The 14,142-nt window shown below is 41.2% G+C and overlaps 1 protein-coding gene across 2 annotated transcripts; it reads left to right on the forward strand.

Annotated features, from left to right (window-relative positions):
- Nucleotides 1-8,918: 8,918 nt before the first annotated feature.
- On the forward strand, nt 8,919-11,516 carry LOC121746810 (G2/mitotic-specific cyclin S13-7-like). 2 transcript variants are annotated; one of them, XM_042140740.1, is made up of 9 exons: nt 8,919-9,041; nt 9,423-9,579; nt 9,691-9,739; nt 9,825-10,046; nt 10,137-10,235; nt 10,333-10,581; nt 10,658-10,816; nt 10,903-11,081; nt 11,180-11,516. In XM_042140740.1, the coding sequence occupies exons 1-9, from the start codon at nt 9,014-9,016 to the stop codon at nt 11,316-11,318; spliced, it is 1,281 nt and encodes a 426-aa protein (XP_041996674.1). In that variant the 5' UTR covers nt 8,919-9,013; the 3' UTR covers nt 11,319-11,516. The 2 variants fall into 2 exon arrangements, with proteins under 2 accessions (XP_041996674.1, XP_041996675.1); XM_042140741.1 differs by lacking the exon at nt 11,180-11,516 and having other exon boundaries at nt 10,937-11,075.
- Nucleotides 11,517-14,142: the final 2,626 nt, after the last annotated feature.

Consider the following 14,142-nt stretch of genomic DNA (forward strand, 5'->3'; position numbering starts at 1 on the left):
ATATCAAAACTTATTCTTATGCTAAACTAAATTAGAACTAATAAATTAGAATAATTAATTGCTTAGATTGCAATATATGGTAGATTTATATAATTTATTCAATCTAAGTCAATCCTTGAAATTTTTTCAAAAAAAATCCTGAAATTTTAATTATTTTATATAACTTTCTCGATTTAAATTATTTTTTCATATAATTTACAAGGATTCTAACAAAATCTCAATTATTTACGTTCCGATGAAAAAAAAATCGCACGAAATTGTAATTTGAATATTTCTATACAGATTTAATCTTCATTGCATTGCTACAATGCCCTAAGTCAATGTAGATATGCCCTAAGTTCAATGTATATAATATCGAAGAAATTGTAATGTTGTTAAAGTGTGTTTTTAAATTTGGAAGCAGTTTATGTAATATCCTAAGTGCAGTATATGTAATGCCCTAAATTCAATGTACATGATGCCGGATAAATTGTAATGTTGTTTAAATATGTTTTCAAAGTCACAAGTAGTTGTATCTAATGCTATATAAGTGTAGTATATGTAATGCCCTAAGTATGGTGTATGTAATGCCAATAAAGTATTATGTATTTTCAAATTATATGTATATATAATACAATTATCAATCGAACCATTTTACCCATAATGTCCAAGTCACATATAACTAATGTCGGCGAATATCCTAGATCTCCATCATCCAATTTTTTACCTAAGGGTTCATATTCGGTCTTAGTTTTGGAATAAAATTAGGTGCATTTTAATCATACCCTCGTTTTTCGCATTTTTTTGTGGTATTCAAAAAATATCTAATGAATCCATATGGTAAGTGAGAAAAAAAAATAAATGTTGGAAGTGTTGGAAATGTGTTTGTATATACAGATGGAAATAGTTTGATTGTCACGTATCGTCCATCTATTGATCAAAACGACTTTGTATGCTCAAGCAAGCATATAGGTGTTGGTGTCGTGTGCATAGTGCATTGCAACAGCGTACTTATTGCCTAAGCACTCATGCACCAAAATAGTCGTCTCTCCTCAAACTCCCAGTTATGCTTGAAAACTTGAAAAGTAATTTTATTCTTTGAAGAATCAAATACAGAATCGACGCGAGATTCACGAACAAATGTGGGACGATATTATTACGAATACAAAACAAACGAAGGCGATTACAACACACTATCACTTAGCTCGCTACTCAATCGGAGAAAACAACTCGATTGTGGATCACTCACCTAGCTAGCTCAAGAATCACAAAGTGTATTCACTTTTCTATCTAGTTTCTTGAATCACACGAATATATGGAGAAAAACAAGATGTGAAACTGAAAACTGAAAAACTAGTCGTTGTAACTGAACGAGCTGTTCAAATACAACGGTTGGTAGCCGAGCTTAATCGAGCTCGGTGTTGGAGGAGCTTAATCGAGTTCGGTGTTAGCCGAGCTTAATCGAGTTCGGTGTTAGCCGAGCTTAATCGAGTTCGGTGTTAGCCGAGCTTAATCGAGTTCGGTCCTCAATAATGACTTGGGCCGATGGTTGGTCCAGCCACACCAAAACCCAACAAATCTCCACCTTGGCTGCATCCACCATCCGGCCAGCCAAAACTCCACCTTCACCAAAATTCCCTCATCTTCTTGCAGTCAAGTTAACCAAGTCTAAACACTGCTCGAACTTAGCACTTGGTAGGGGTTTAGTCATCATGTCAGCTGCATTTTCAGAGGTGTGGACCTTCTTGACTGTCACCACGCCTTTGCTTATCTCATCTCTTACAAAATGAAGTTTGATGTCGATGTGCTTACTTCTCTCATGGAAAGTCTGGTGCTTGGCCAAGCTAATGGCGCTGTTGCTGTCACACAAGATAGTTACAGCCTCTTGCACCACACCAAAATCCCCCAATATTCCCTTTAGCCATTTAGCTTCTTTAACCGCTTCTGCTAAGGATATATACTCTGCCTCCGTTGTAGAGAGCGCAACCACAGATTGGAGATTAGACTTCCAACTGATTGCTGTACCAAAGAGCTTGAAGATATAGGCAGATTGGGATTTTCTGCTATCAATATTTGCAGCATAGTCTGCATCACAGTAGCCTATGAGCTCATCCTCACCGTCTGCTGTGCAGAACAACAATCTCAAATCTTGTGTGCCCACCAAATACTTCATTATCCACTTCAAAGCTTGCCAATGTGTGTTACCCGGGTCTGCCATGTATCTGCTGGTCAGGCTTATGGCATGTGACAGATCAGGCCGAGTACACAACATCATGTACATAATACTCCCAACAATACTTGCATAAGGCACCTTAGACATCAACTTCCTTTCCTGATCATTAGCTGGTTTCTGACTGACAGAGAGTTTGAAGTGTGGACTTGTTGGAGTTGATACCTTTCTAGAGTCAATCATCTGAAATTTGATTAACATCTTCTTGATGTAGCTATGCTGCATCAACCATAACTTCCTAGCAGCTCTCTCTCTTATGATATCCATGCCAAGAATTCTCTTTGCATTTCCCAAGTCCTTCATTTCAAAAGCTTCTTCCAAATCCTCCTTCACTTGCTTCACATCTGCCTTACTAGGGCCTGCCACAAGCATATCATCCACATAAAGTAACAAGTAAGCAACAGCTTTACCTCCCTTGTACCTTATGTAAACACAGCTATCAAAGGCAGATTTCTTGAAGCCAAGTCTCTCCATCTGTCTGTCAAAAGTCAGGTACCACTGCCGGCTGCTTTGTTTCAGTCCATAGAGGCTTTTCTTCAAACAACAGACCTTATCCTCATCTCCCGGCCTTATGAATCCTTGTGGCTGCTCCATATAGATTGTCTCCTCCAACTCACCATGCAAAAAAGCTGTTTTTACATCAAGTTGTTGCAATTCCCAATCTCTCCGAGCCACAATTGCCAAGAGTATCCTTATTGAGCTGTGTTTCACCACAGGAGAGAAGACCTCGGTGTAATCTATCCCCTCCTCCTGTGTAAACCCCTTGCAACCAAGCGAGCCTTGTATCTGATACTATCATTCTCAGAGGCCTCCACCTTTTTCTTGTAAATCCATTTGCAAGAGATAGGTCTTTGTTGAATCTGTGATCTGAGAACTAGGATCCAAGTTTTGTTTTTGATGAGAGAGTCTATCTCATCCTTCATAGCCATTTTCCATTTCTCTTTGTCTTTGCTGCCAATAGCTTCCTTATAGGTGCTTGGTTCTGAGATCTCCAACTCCTCTGCAACACACAAGGCATAGTATACAAAATCTGCATCTCTGAACCTTGCTGGTGGTCTGATTTCCCTTCTGGTTCTGTCTCTGGCCAGAGCATATTGCTGAACTTGTGGCTCTGGATCAGAGACATCTGGAGTATTATCAGTAGGCTGCTCATTCTCCTCATCTGAGGACATCATTGGCTCTTGGAAATCAGCAGCATCTGAGGCTCTATGTTCTGGTTCAAGTTGATCAAAACTGACCCCAGCAGGTTCTGGAGTTGTCACTGTCTGCAGAGTAGGCTTGAATGGCATAATTGACTCATCAAAAATGACATCTCGACTGATGATGACTTTTTGATTCCCTTCTTCTGTGCACCAAAGTCTATATGCCTTAGCACCATCTTGGTAGCCAAGGAAAATGCATTTTAGTGCTCTAGGTTCTAGCTTTCCTTGCCTTGTGTGAGCAAAGGCTCTACAACCAAAAATCCTAAGCTTCTCATAACCTCCTAGGCTTCCATACCATCTGCCATCTGGAGTATCAAAACCAATGGCTGAGCATGGACATTTATTGATCAATTTGGCTGCTGTGGAGACAGCTTCTGCCCAGAATTTTTAGGCACTCCAGATTCAAAAATCATGCATCTTACTCTCTCAAGGAGAGTCCTATTCATTCTCTCCGCGGTTCCATTTTGTTGTGGATTCCCCGGAGCTGTCCTATGCCTCTTCACTCCCCTTTGCACACAGAAGTTATCAAATTCCCTTGATAGGAACTCAAGCCCGTTGTCTGTCCTCAGACACTTCAAGCCATGCCCTTTCTCAACTTCAACTGCCTTGTACCATGCACTGAACTTGCTGAATGTGTCTGATTTCTCCTTGAGGATCCATACCCAAACCTTCCTGCTATAGTCATCTACTACACTCAAGAAGTACCTTCCACCACCTATGGAATTAACCGGGCTAGGACCCCATAGATCACTGTGACAATAATCCAGAGGTCTTGTGGAGTTGTGCTTTCCTGAGCCAAAAGGCAATTTTTTTTCCCTTTCCCAGTAAGCAAGACTCACACATTTTTACACTCTCCCTATCATCACATGCAAAAACGCCCTTCTTGATCAATTCTTTGAGCCCTTTATCACCCACATGGCCTAATCTCTTGTGCCACAACACCAGATTCTGTTCCTCAGCAACATAGGAATCTCCCACAATGACCTCAGCCTCCAGATAATATAATCTATTTATCCTAGAGGCTGACATAACAATAGCACCACCATTCATAATCCTCATACTCCCACCAGAAAATACACAAGAAAATCCTTTCATTTCAAGCACACCAATAGATACAAGGTTCCTCTTAATAGTAGGTATATACCTTACTTCAGTCAGCAATTTAATAGAACCATCATGCACCTTAAAACGAATATTACCAATGCCTTTAACAACACACACCTGGTTGTTGCCGAGCAAGACTGATCCCTGTGCTTCAGTCAGGTTCTCAAACCAATTCTTGTGGCTGCATATGTGGAAAGAGCACCCGGAGTCCACGATCCAAGAGTCTGCAATGGGCCTCTCAGTCACATTCATGACCTGAGCCGGCTCCAAATCTGCTGCACAGTCAGCAGTGTTCTGATCAGAATTGCCATCAGTCTGCTTCTTCTTTAAGGCCCAGCAATTTTTCTTGATGTGCCCAGGTTTCTTGCAATAGTTGCAAGACCTGGACTCCTTCTGATCCCACTCCCTTTGGCCTTTTCCTTTCCATTTTTCAGAACCCTGCCTCTTCCATTTTTCAGGTTTCTTGATATTGGCTTTCACGTTCAAGCTTTCCCCAGCCTGATCACGCAGTCTTGTTGAAGAACTCTGAAAATCCTTCAATTTCAGGGCCGAATACACCTCTTCATAGGTGATCTTGGAGTCTCTTCCAAGGAGTATAGCGTCCTTGAATTGTTCGAAGCTCTTTGGTAATGAATTGAGAAGCATAAGTGCTTTATCTTCATCCTTGATCTGCTCATCGATGTTCTCCAGATCATCCATGCATTTACCAAAATCTTCGAGCTGCTCCAAGATGCTCTTCGCCTCTGATATCTGGAAGGTGAAAAGCTTCTGTTTCAGATGAAGGCGATTTGCAAGAGACTTCGTCATATAGATGGACTCAAGCTTCCTCCATACTGCCGCAGCGGTCTCCTCCTTCGAAACCTCCCTCAGGACTCGATCGCTGAGACTCAGGATCAGAGTGCTATACGCCTTTTGTTGAAGTTCTTGAGCCTTTGGATCGACCTTTTCATCCGCACCCTTGGCGGTGTCGGCCTCCCCATTTTTGACGATTTCCCAAAGCCCTTGTTGCATCATCACGGCCTTCATCTTCAATCTCCATAGACCGAAGTCATTCTTGCCTGTAAACTTCTCCAATTCGAATTTCGCCGTAGACATCGCGCCGATTTCTTTTCCCACAGACGGCGCCAATTTGAAGAATCAAATACAGAATCGACGCGAGATTCACGAACAAATGTGGGACGATATTATTACGAATACAAAACAAACGAAGGCGATTACAACACACTATCACTTAGCTCGCTACTCAATCGGAGAAAACAACTCGATTGTGGATCACTCACCTAGCTAGCTCAAGAATCACAAAGTGTATTCACTTCTCTATCTAGTTTCTTGAATCACACGAATATATGGAGAAAAACAAGATGTGAAACTGAAAACTGAAAAACTAGTCGTTGTAACTGAACGAGCTGTTCAAATACAACGGTTGGTAGCCGAGCTTAATCGAGCTCGGTGTTGGAGGAGCTTAATCGAGTTCGGTGTTAGCCGAGCTTAATCGAGTTCGGTGTTAGCCGAGCTTAATCGAGTTCGGTGTTAGCCGAGCTTAATCGAGTTCGGTCCTCAATAATGACTTGGGCCGATGGTTGGTCCAGCCACACCAAAACCCAACATTCTTAATATCTCAAATGGACCATGTGATGACTTAGAACATAGTGATTCATAACTGCTAGTCAAAGTTGTTGAAAGAAGCGTCGAACCAAGAGTGAAAGGGCATCTTGACTATTTGGAGTGACAGATAGATATGTTCCATTGCCAACAATTACCAAAGGTTGCTGGAGATCTTGCAGCTGAAAAAGAGGTGATCGATGGTTTCCGTTTCCTCCAAGCATAGAACACATATCGATATCCTTAATGCCAGCAAGATTTAACTTGGGCAATCTCTATTTGGTATTGAGTCTTCCTTGGAAAATGAGCCATAAATGAAGTTAAGCTCGTGGTGGGGCGCGATTCCTCCAATGTATTCGACCTAGGTGAGAGGGTGAGCTCTCCTTCTCCATTCGCTGGAAAACCTACTAGGCAAAGTTAGATACTGATAAAGGATTTGACTTATCACCTGACCATACCCTCACATCCCTAATGTTTGATTGGTTCATGGCTACTAGGAGGTCACCAACTAAGTCTTCTTCCCGTGCAAATATTTTTCTTCTCCATCTAAAATTCCATCTCTAGCCTGCTTCTTCCCAGTCCCCCATGTTCTCAATAAGATTTTCATTCTGATCGGTATCATAAACAGTCTAGGTAAACAATTTTTAGACTTTCGATCCTTGTCTAATAGTCGAGCCATAAGCTTGTATACATCTCGTCACCAACTTTCACAATAATGCCTTTCTTAGCTGTATGTTGCACTGCTTCATTAAAATTGTTAAAGGCAATGATCTGGCCCTATACTTGTTAGACACTTTTTATCCATCTTCTGGAACTCCATGAGATACTCAATGTCCTGGTTGGGTTTGACACTTTCCTTCAAGAACAGATTTTGCTCTTCAGCGAACCTCCACCACCATTTGAACAGTAAGTCATAATTTCTAGACCCTCACCCAAGTTTCCGTGATTGATCGGTTTTTGAAAGGTTTCCCAAGCTATGAGATTCCCTCCCTTATCACCGTCTTTCTTTTCTTAAAAGAAACATATCTGTGTGACGTGTCTATGCAATATGCACACATTGTAAATACTCTAAAGAATCTATTTATAATGCAAATTTATTTACAAAATTATAAATTTAAACGCCTAAAAATGTACTTCATAGTTAATTTGGGGTACATAACTTTACAAAACTTTCATTATGTTGCTATGCTCGATTTTTTTTAAATATTAATCCCATTTTAATAAAAAAAAGATTTATCACCAATAAGTCTATAACATATAAGAGCATCCACAGTGGGACGGACGATAGTCCGCCCGATGCATCAGGCGGACTATCGTCCGCCACTGTAGTGCGGACGATGGCACATCCATCGTCCGCGCCATATGCTTCGTCCGCGGATGATAGGGTTTCGACCACTCATCATCCGGGGTAACATCCGCCCGCCCCACTACGGGTCACGCGGACGATGGAACGCGTTTTCCTTTTTTTATTTTTTTTAATTCTTCAAAATTTATTATATATATACACCACAACTTCACTCTTCCATTCACTCCACTCTTCCATGCACTAAAAATGAATCCCGGTGATTACCCAAGTCCGAATAGTCCGATGTTCAGTGGTGGTGCACAGTGGCCGGGTACAGACTCTGATGAATACCGACCCTTTGACTCCAACACCTAGTACGATCCCGATTTCAGTACGGATTCGTACGGGCTGTCAGACATGGAGCCGTCTCCCACCCGCGACCCTGACCCCGGCCCCGACTTCGGCTGCGGGACATGTCTACGTGGAGTTGGTGGCGGCCGCCAACCGGAGGACGTTGTTGGACACGCACCACGCCCTCATGTAGTGCGAGGACCGGGGCAAAGCCGAATACCTCAAGTGGATGATCGATGATCTGCGCCGCAAGCTGGGAATGAAAGATTAGTAACTTGTTTTTTTATTTCTAACTCTGGTAAAAAAAATTTAATTAGTAATGTAAGATTTGCTTTTAATCGTAGTGTTTTTTTATATAATTTTGCATGACATATTTGAAAACATAAAAAAATTAATTAACAAAATAGTAGTGAAAACTATAGGGCGGACTTTAGGGCGTCCCACTGCAAGTGGAAGGGTAGGAGGATAGAATGCTGATGTGGCGGAGCATAGGGCGCCCCATTGTGGATGCTCTAAAAGGTGAATCAAAGATTCAAAATATGTAATGTTGGCCTTGGATTAATATTAGAGTAAGGTCAGTTTTTGTCCTCATTGACCAAAATACGAATTTGGTCTAAAACATTCACTTTTTTAAAAACAGATCCATAATAAATGAAAATGTGGCCGAAGTAGTCATTTTCTTGATGGTTTCGTAAAAAAACTAACGGTCAACCCTAATTGTATAGTGGCATGACCGTTAATTTTTTTACGGAACCGTCAAAAAATGACCACTACTATAAAAATTTTATTTGTTATGGACCTATTTTAAAAAATTAAACGTTTGGAACAAATTTATATTTTGATCATATGTTTAGGACTAAAATTGACCAATACTCTTAATATTATTAACCATTTACACTGATACTACATTTTTTATTTCAAATTGTGTAATTTGCGTTTTTATTAGGATTTGTGTAATTTGTTATTGATATTATTATTTGTTGACCTCAAAACACAAGTAATTTTTAATCATTGCAAACGAGTTAAATAGGCTTAATTGGTAAAACTGATCCAAACCGTTCGATCCATTTGATCCAACGGTTGGAAAATTCAAAATCAATGAGACCGTTGAAGATTATGTAAATGATCGCCGCGCTCTGTTGCCTTAAAACCCCATTGCTCTCTCTCTTCATCAACTTCCCTTACTTTTCCAGCGAGAGAGAGAAAGAAGAAGGCAGAAGAAGGCGGTTTTAGAGTTTTATTTTCTACAAGATTTTGATAATGGCCTCAAGGCAGATGGTTCAACAACGTAAGTGATCTTCTGCATTTCTTTTTAAAATTTCCTTTTTTGTTTTTTCGTAACATCTTTCACTGTTTCTTGTTGAAGATGACATGCTTTTATTCATTCGTTTAAAGGGAAATGGATTCTCTCGAATTAACCCCTTTTGATCTTAGAAAATAAATCATTTTTTTGGGGGTGATCAGCGTGTTGATAATCAAGATATCATTTCACTGTTTTTTTTTATTAAAGATGGATTCATAATCTCTTGATTTTTTTGATCCTAATTTTGGGTTGGGAGAGGTGATCAATGTGTTGACAATTAAGATGGCTTATTTTCCTTCTCTCATTTTCTTGGATTATTTCCTTTTCCTTCAATGAAATCTAACCTTGCTTCTGTGAATTTTACAGAGGAGGCGGTGCGGGGGGCCGCCGCCGCGAATAAACAGAACAAAGTGGCGGCGGAGAGGAAGAGCCGCCGCGCCCTGGGCGACATTGGGAATCTCATCCCTGTTGATGTGGCTGTTGAAGGCAAACCGATTCCTCGGATTTCTCGACCTGTTACGAGGTATCATCAATCCTCAAATAATACCCTTTTTCATACTCTCACGACTATTGGAAAAAAGATGAAAACTTTGGATAGCCCTTGATCTTGTTGAGTGTGTGTGTGTGTTTTTAGGAGTTTTGGTGCTAGAGCACTCGCTAATGCACAAGCTCAAACCAACAAGGTTCTTCTTGAACCCTATTTATTTCTTATCTGCTATTAATTTAATTCCATTAGTTTATCTTATCTGTGTTGTCTGAATCTTGCAGAATTCACTGGAGGCTAATGCAGCTCTGCCGGAGAAGAGGGCGGTGGCGCGTAGGCCGGTGCAGAAGAAAGCTGTGAGCACAAAACCTAAGCCGGAGGAGATCATTGAGATTAGCCCAGATTCAAATGAAGTTCCAGTGAAGGAGAGGAAACTTCTTAGCAAGGAAATTGAGCCGAAAAAAAAGTTTCCAACTCTTACCTCAGCCCTCACAGCAAGAAGCAAGGTCACATATGTTGATCCCTAGTTTTTTCAATTGGAGGGCTATTGCAGTTTCCCCTGATTCTCATGTGTGGTTTCCCCGGCTATTTTGCAGGCTGCAACGGTTGTTGATATCGATGCTCAGGATTTGGGCAATGATTTGGCTGTTGTTGAGTATGTTGAGGAGATTTATAAGTTCTACAAGTCAGTTGAGGTATATATACATGGTACATCAAAGTTTTTAGGGGTAAAGAGAGATTAATTAGATTGTATGTATGTTGCTGTTGGTGATGTTTTTATTCATTATGCAGAATGAGGGAAGGGCTAAGGACTATATGGATTCACAGACTGAGATAAATGAGAGAATGAGAGCAATTCTGATTGATTGGCTAATTCAAGTCCACTCCAAATTTGAGCTATCTCTCGAGACACTATACCTCACTATCAACATCATTGATAGGTTTCTAGCATCCAAGACTATTTTAAGAAGGGAGCTGCAGTTGGTGGGAATGGGGGCAATGCTCATAGCCTCCAAATACGAAGAGATATGGGCGCCTCAGGTTGCCAGAAGAGTTCATTTTGATCGAACAAAAGTTACACAGCTTGGTTATCTAGGTCTCATGTGATCTTTTGTAGGTGAATGACTTGGTGTGCATCTCGGATAGAAGCTACACCAACGAGCAAGTCTTGGTGATGGAGAAGAGGATCCTAGGGGAGCTCGAGTGGAACTTGACTGTCCCAACGCCTTATGTGTTCCTTGCTCGCTTCATCAAAGCATCAATGACCGGTTCTGATGTAAGAAAACGCGTCCCCTCAACGACACATTTCCAAATATCTTAATCACCTAGTGTGATGAATGATGATGATGATCATGTTTGTAGGTGGAGAATATGGTCTATTTTCTCGCTGAGCTAGGGATGATGGACTACGAGATTCTTGCGTACTCTCCCTCTATGATTGCTGCCTCATCAGTCTACGCAGCAAGATGCACGTTGCAGAAGTCTCCAGTGTGGAATGAGACACTCAAAATGCACACTGGTTTCTCAGAACAACAGCTCATGTGAGAATCTTGAAACTACATTGACATTAAGCAACCTTAACTTAATGAATTTGATGTTTTTTTTGTGTTGATGGTGTGGTGATGATAACTGCTTGTAGGGATTGTGTTAAGAAGCTCGTGGCGCTGCATGCGTTGGCTGGACTTCAGAAACTGAAGGGGATATTCAAGAAATACAGCAGCTCAGAGAGAGGGGGAGTTGCACTCTTTCAACCAGCCAAATTTCTGTTGGCTAATTGATGAAGATGGATGCTTCATTTTGGAATTTTTTTTGTGTTGTTGAAGAGATAAGCAATCTTGTTATCAAAAACTACATTCTTGTAGTTACAGAGATAATCAATATTTTCATGTCTTCTATCTTCAAGATTATCAAAACTTGGTTATTGTAGATAAACGAATTTCCAATATTTTTTGCTACAAATGTGTTTTTACTTGCTACTACTATTAGCCAAACTGATTCATTTTAATGTATTTATTGTAGTTGAACACGATTAGAATAGATACTAAGGATCTATTAATTCTTGTACCTAACAATCTATAAACTTTGTACTTGGTTGAATTTAATGTAAAATCATGCTAGAAAAAGGATAGTATTGATTGTGCATTTTAATTTCATTATCTTATTGATTTAGGAACCACAAAAGTCAATTATAGGGCATACATATCATTACATCTAAACAACTACCACACATCACATCAATGCACCCAAAATAATTCCCTTCTAAGACAGGATAAGATCATCTAACTACTACCACAAAAAGTACGTTATAAATTTATATAAATTGATGTTATTATTAATTGCTCCACGACCATATCCCAATCCTACAACGTATTCATTGAAATGCATCGAGCTTATTATTTGAAATCTGTATATATACATGTATTTAGTAAATGTTAGCTTGGAATACATATCTCATGAGTTCTATACTATTTTAGACTATGTTGTTCTATGGATTTTTTTACAAACTTAGTTATGCAAGCTCTCGCATTGTCTCAAATTTATTACCTCCTTTATCTCATTAGAGCATCCACAATAACCGGCGTCACCACCGCCACGCCGATTTTTCGCCCACGCCGGTTTGACGCCGAACCATTGGAACCGGCGTGGGCGAAATCGGCGTCAAAATCGGCGTCGCCATGCCGATTCCCGCGCTGACGCCGGTTCCGACGCCGATCCTCACGGGCGCCATTGTGCGTCCCGGATCGGCGCCAAACAGGCGTCGGATTTAAATTTTTTTTTTTCGAACACACTATATATACGCGCGTTGAACCTCATTTTCATTCGCACCACTTGTTTTAACGAGTACTCTCTCTCTACCTTACTTTCTGTACAAGATCAATTTAAGAAATGAGTAATGCCGGTGGTAGTGGTGGGGATGCGGATGAGTACGAGCGTATGATGAACGAAGAGCTAGATGCCTATACGAGCCGTGAGGTTGATCGATGGATGCAGAGTTATATGCAGCCGGCGGCACCTCGCCCACGACCAGTTGTCCAACGTCGACAAGTGGTGCATCGCAGACATGTGGGACGAATACCTCCACATCGGTGAGACGACTGTCATCGAATGTATGAAGTATTTCTGCCAGGGCGTGATCGAAGTATTCGGTGATCAGTATCTCCGAAAGCCTACCCCCGAAGATTGCCGGAATCTGCTGCGGATGCACGAGGATCAGCACGGGTTCCCGGGAATGCTAGGCAGCATAGATTGTATGCATTGGGAATGGAAGAACTGTCCCGCTGCCTGGAAAGGGTTTTACACGACCGGCTACAAGGGAAAAAATCCCACGATGATCCTCGAGGCCGTGGCTGATTACCGGTTGTGGATTTGGCATGCGTATTTTGGGATAGCCGGTTCGAACAACGACCTAAACGTCCTCAACTCGTCGCCCCTTTTCAACGAGCAGTGCCAGGGCGTCGGTCCGGCCATCAGTTTTGTCGCCAACGGCAACCAGCATGATATGGGCTATTACTTGGCGGATGGGATATACCCTAGGTGGCCCGTCTTTGTGAAGACGATCCGGTGCGCATCAGATCCGAAGAAGGCCTACTTTGCGACGCGGCAGGAGTCGGCGCGAAAGGACGTGGAGCGCGCATTTGGTGTGCTTCAAGCTCGATGGGCTGCAGTTAAGGGACCAACGCGTTTGTGGCATGTCGACTGCATTGCTGATATAATGTACGCCTGTATTATCATGCACAACATGATCGTCGAAGATGAAGGTGTACAACTGACTGATTGGGCCACCGACGATAATGAAGCAGGTCCAAGCCACGGCGTCACCACCGCCAACGTACGAGGTGGGGTACCGCACGATGAAGAAGCCCTCCTCCAAGCACATGCCGACATGCGTCAGACGGAGGCTCATATTCGACTGCAAAAGGGTTTAGTTGAAGAGTTGTGGGCGCGGAGGATTGCAAGGCGTTAGTTTTTATGCAAATTTATGTAATTTTTTAAATGTAATTTGTTTAATTATTGTACTTTTTTTTAAAATTAATGTACTTTTTAAATTTTAATATTATTATTCGAATTTTCCGTATTTGTCTCGTAAATTAAATTCCGTATGTTGATACGAGTGTAAATTAAATTATATAATTGTTATTAGTGATGTGGATAGGTAGTGTGAAGGCTATGTGAGGGCTATTTGATGTCCAGTTGATGTGGCAAGCTGATGTGGCAGGAGAATTGTAGTGCTGATGATGTGGCAGTGTGAAGGCTATTTGATGGCTATTTGACGTACAGTGCTATTGGAGATGCTCTTATAAGTGGAGCATTCATGTTCGGCAAGAATTTGTATGCAATTATATTTTTGTATGCAATTATATTTTGTAAGTTGGGTAGAGAGAGAATTGAAGAATAATAAAATAGAGATAACAATGATTTTATTTTAAAAAATGTGTCAATAAGAATAATGAAACATCCTAGAAAATGTAAATGTCTCACTTAGAGTGAGATGAGGAGAGTAATATGCATGAACTCTTGCAAACTCTTATTCCAATCGGCTAAGAGCACCCACAACGGTGGACGGACGGTGTCCGTCCGTCCGTGCCAGCGGCACGGAAGACG

This window comes from Salvia splendens, chromosome 9 (assembly GCF_004379255.2).
Source record: "Salvia splendens isolate huo1 chromosome 9, SspV2, whole genome shotgun sequence".
NCBI lineage: Eukaryota > Viridiplantae > Streptophyta > Magnoliopsida > Lamiales > Lamiaceae > Salvia > Salvia splendens.

Bases quoted from the DNA above. Each gene is read 5' to 3' on its own strand.
- LOC121746810 (XM_042140740.1), top strand. From the start codon at position 9,014: ATGGCCTCAAGGCAGATGGTTCAACAAC. The intron at 9,580-9,690 runs GTATCATCAATC...GTGTGTTTTTAG, and splicing joins ATTTCTCGACCTGTTACGAG to GAGTTTTGGTGCTAGAGCAC. The intron at 10,817-10,902 runs GTAAGAAAACGC...TCATGTTTGTAG, and splicing joins CATCAATGACCGGTTCTGAT to GTGGAGAATATGGTCTATTT.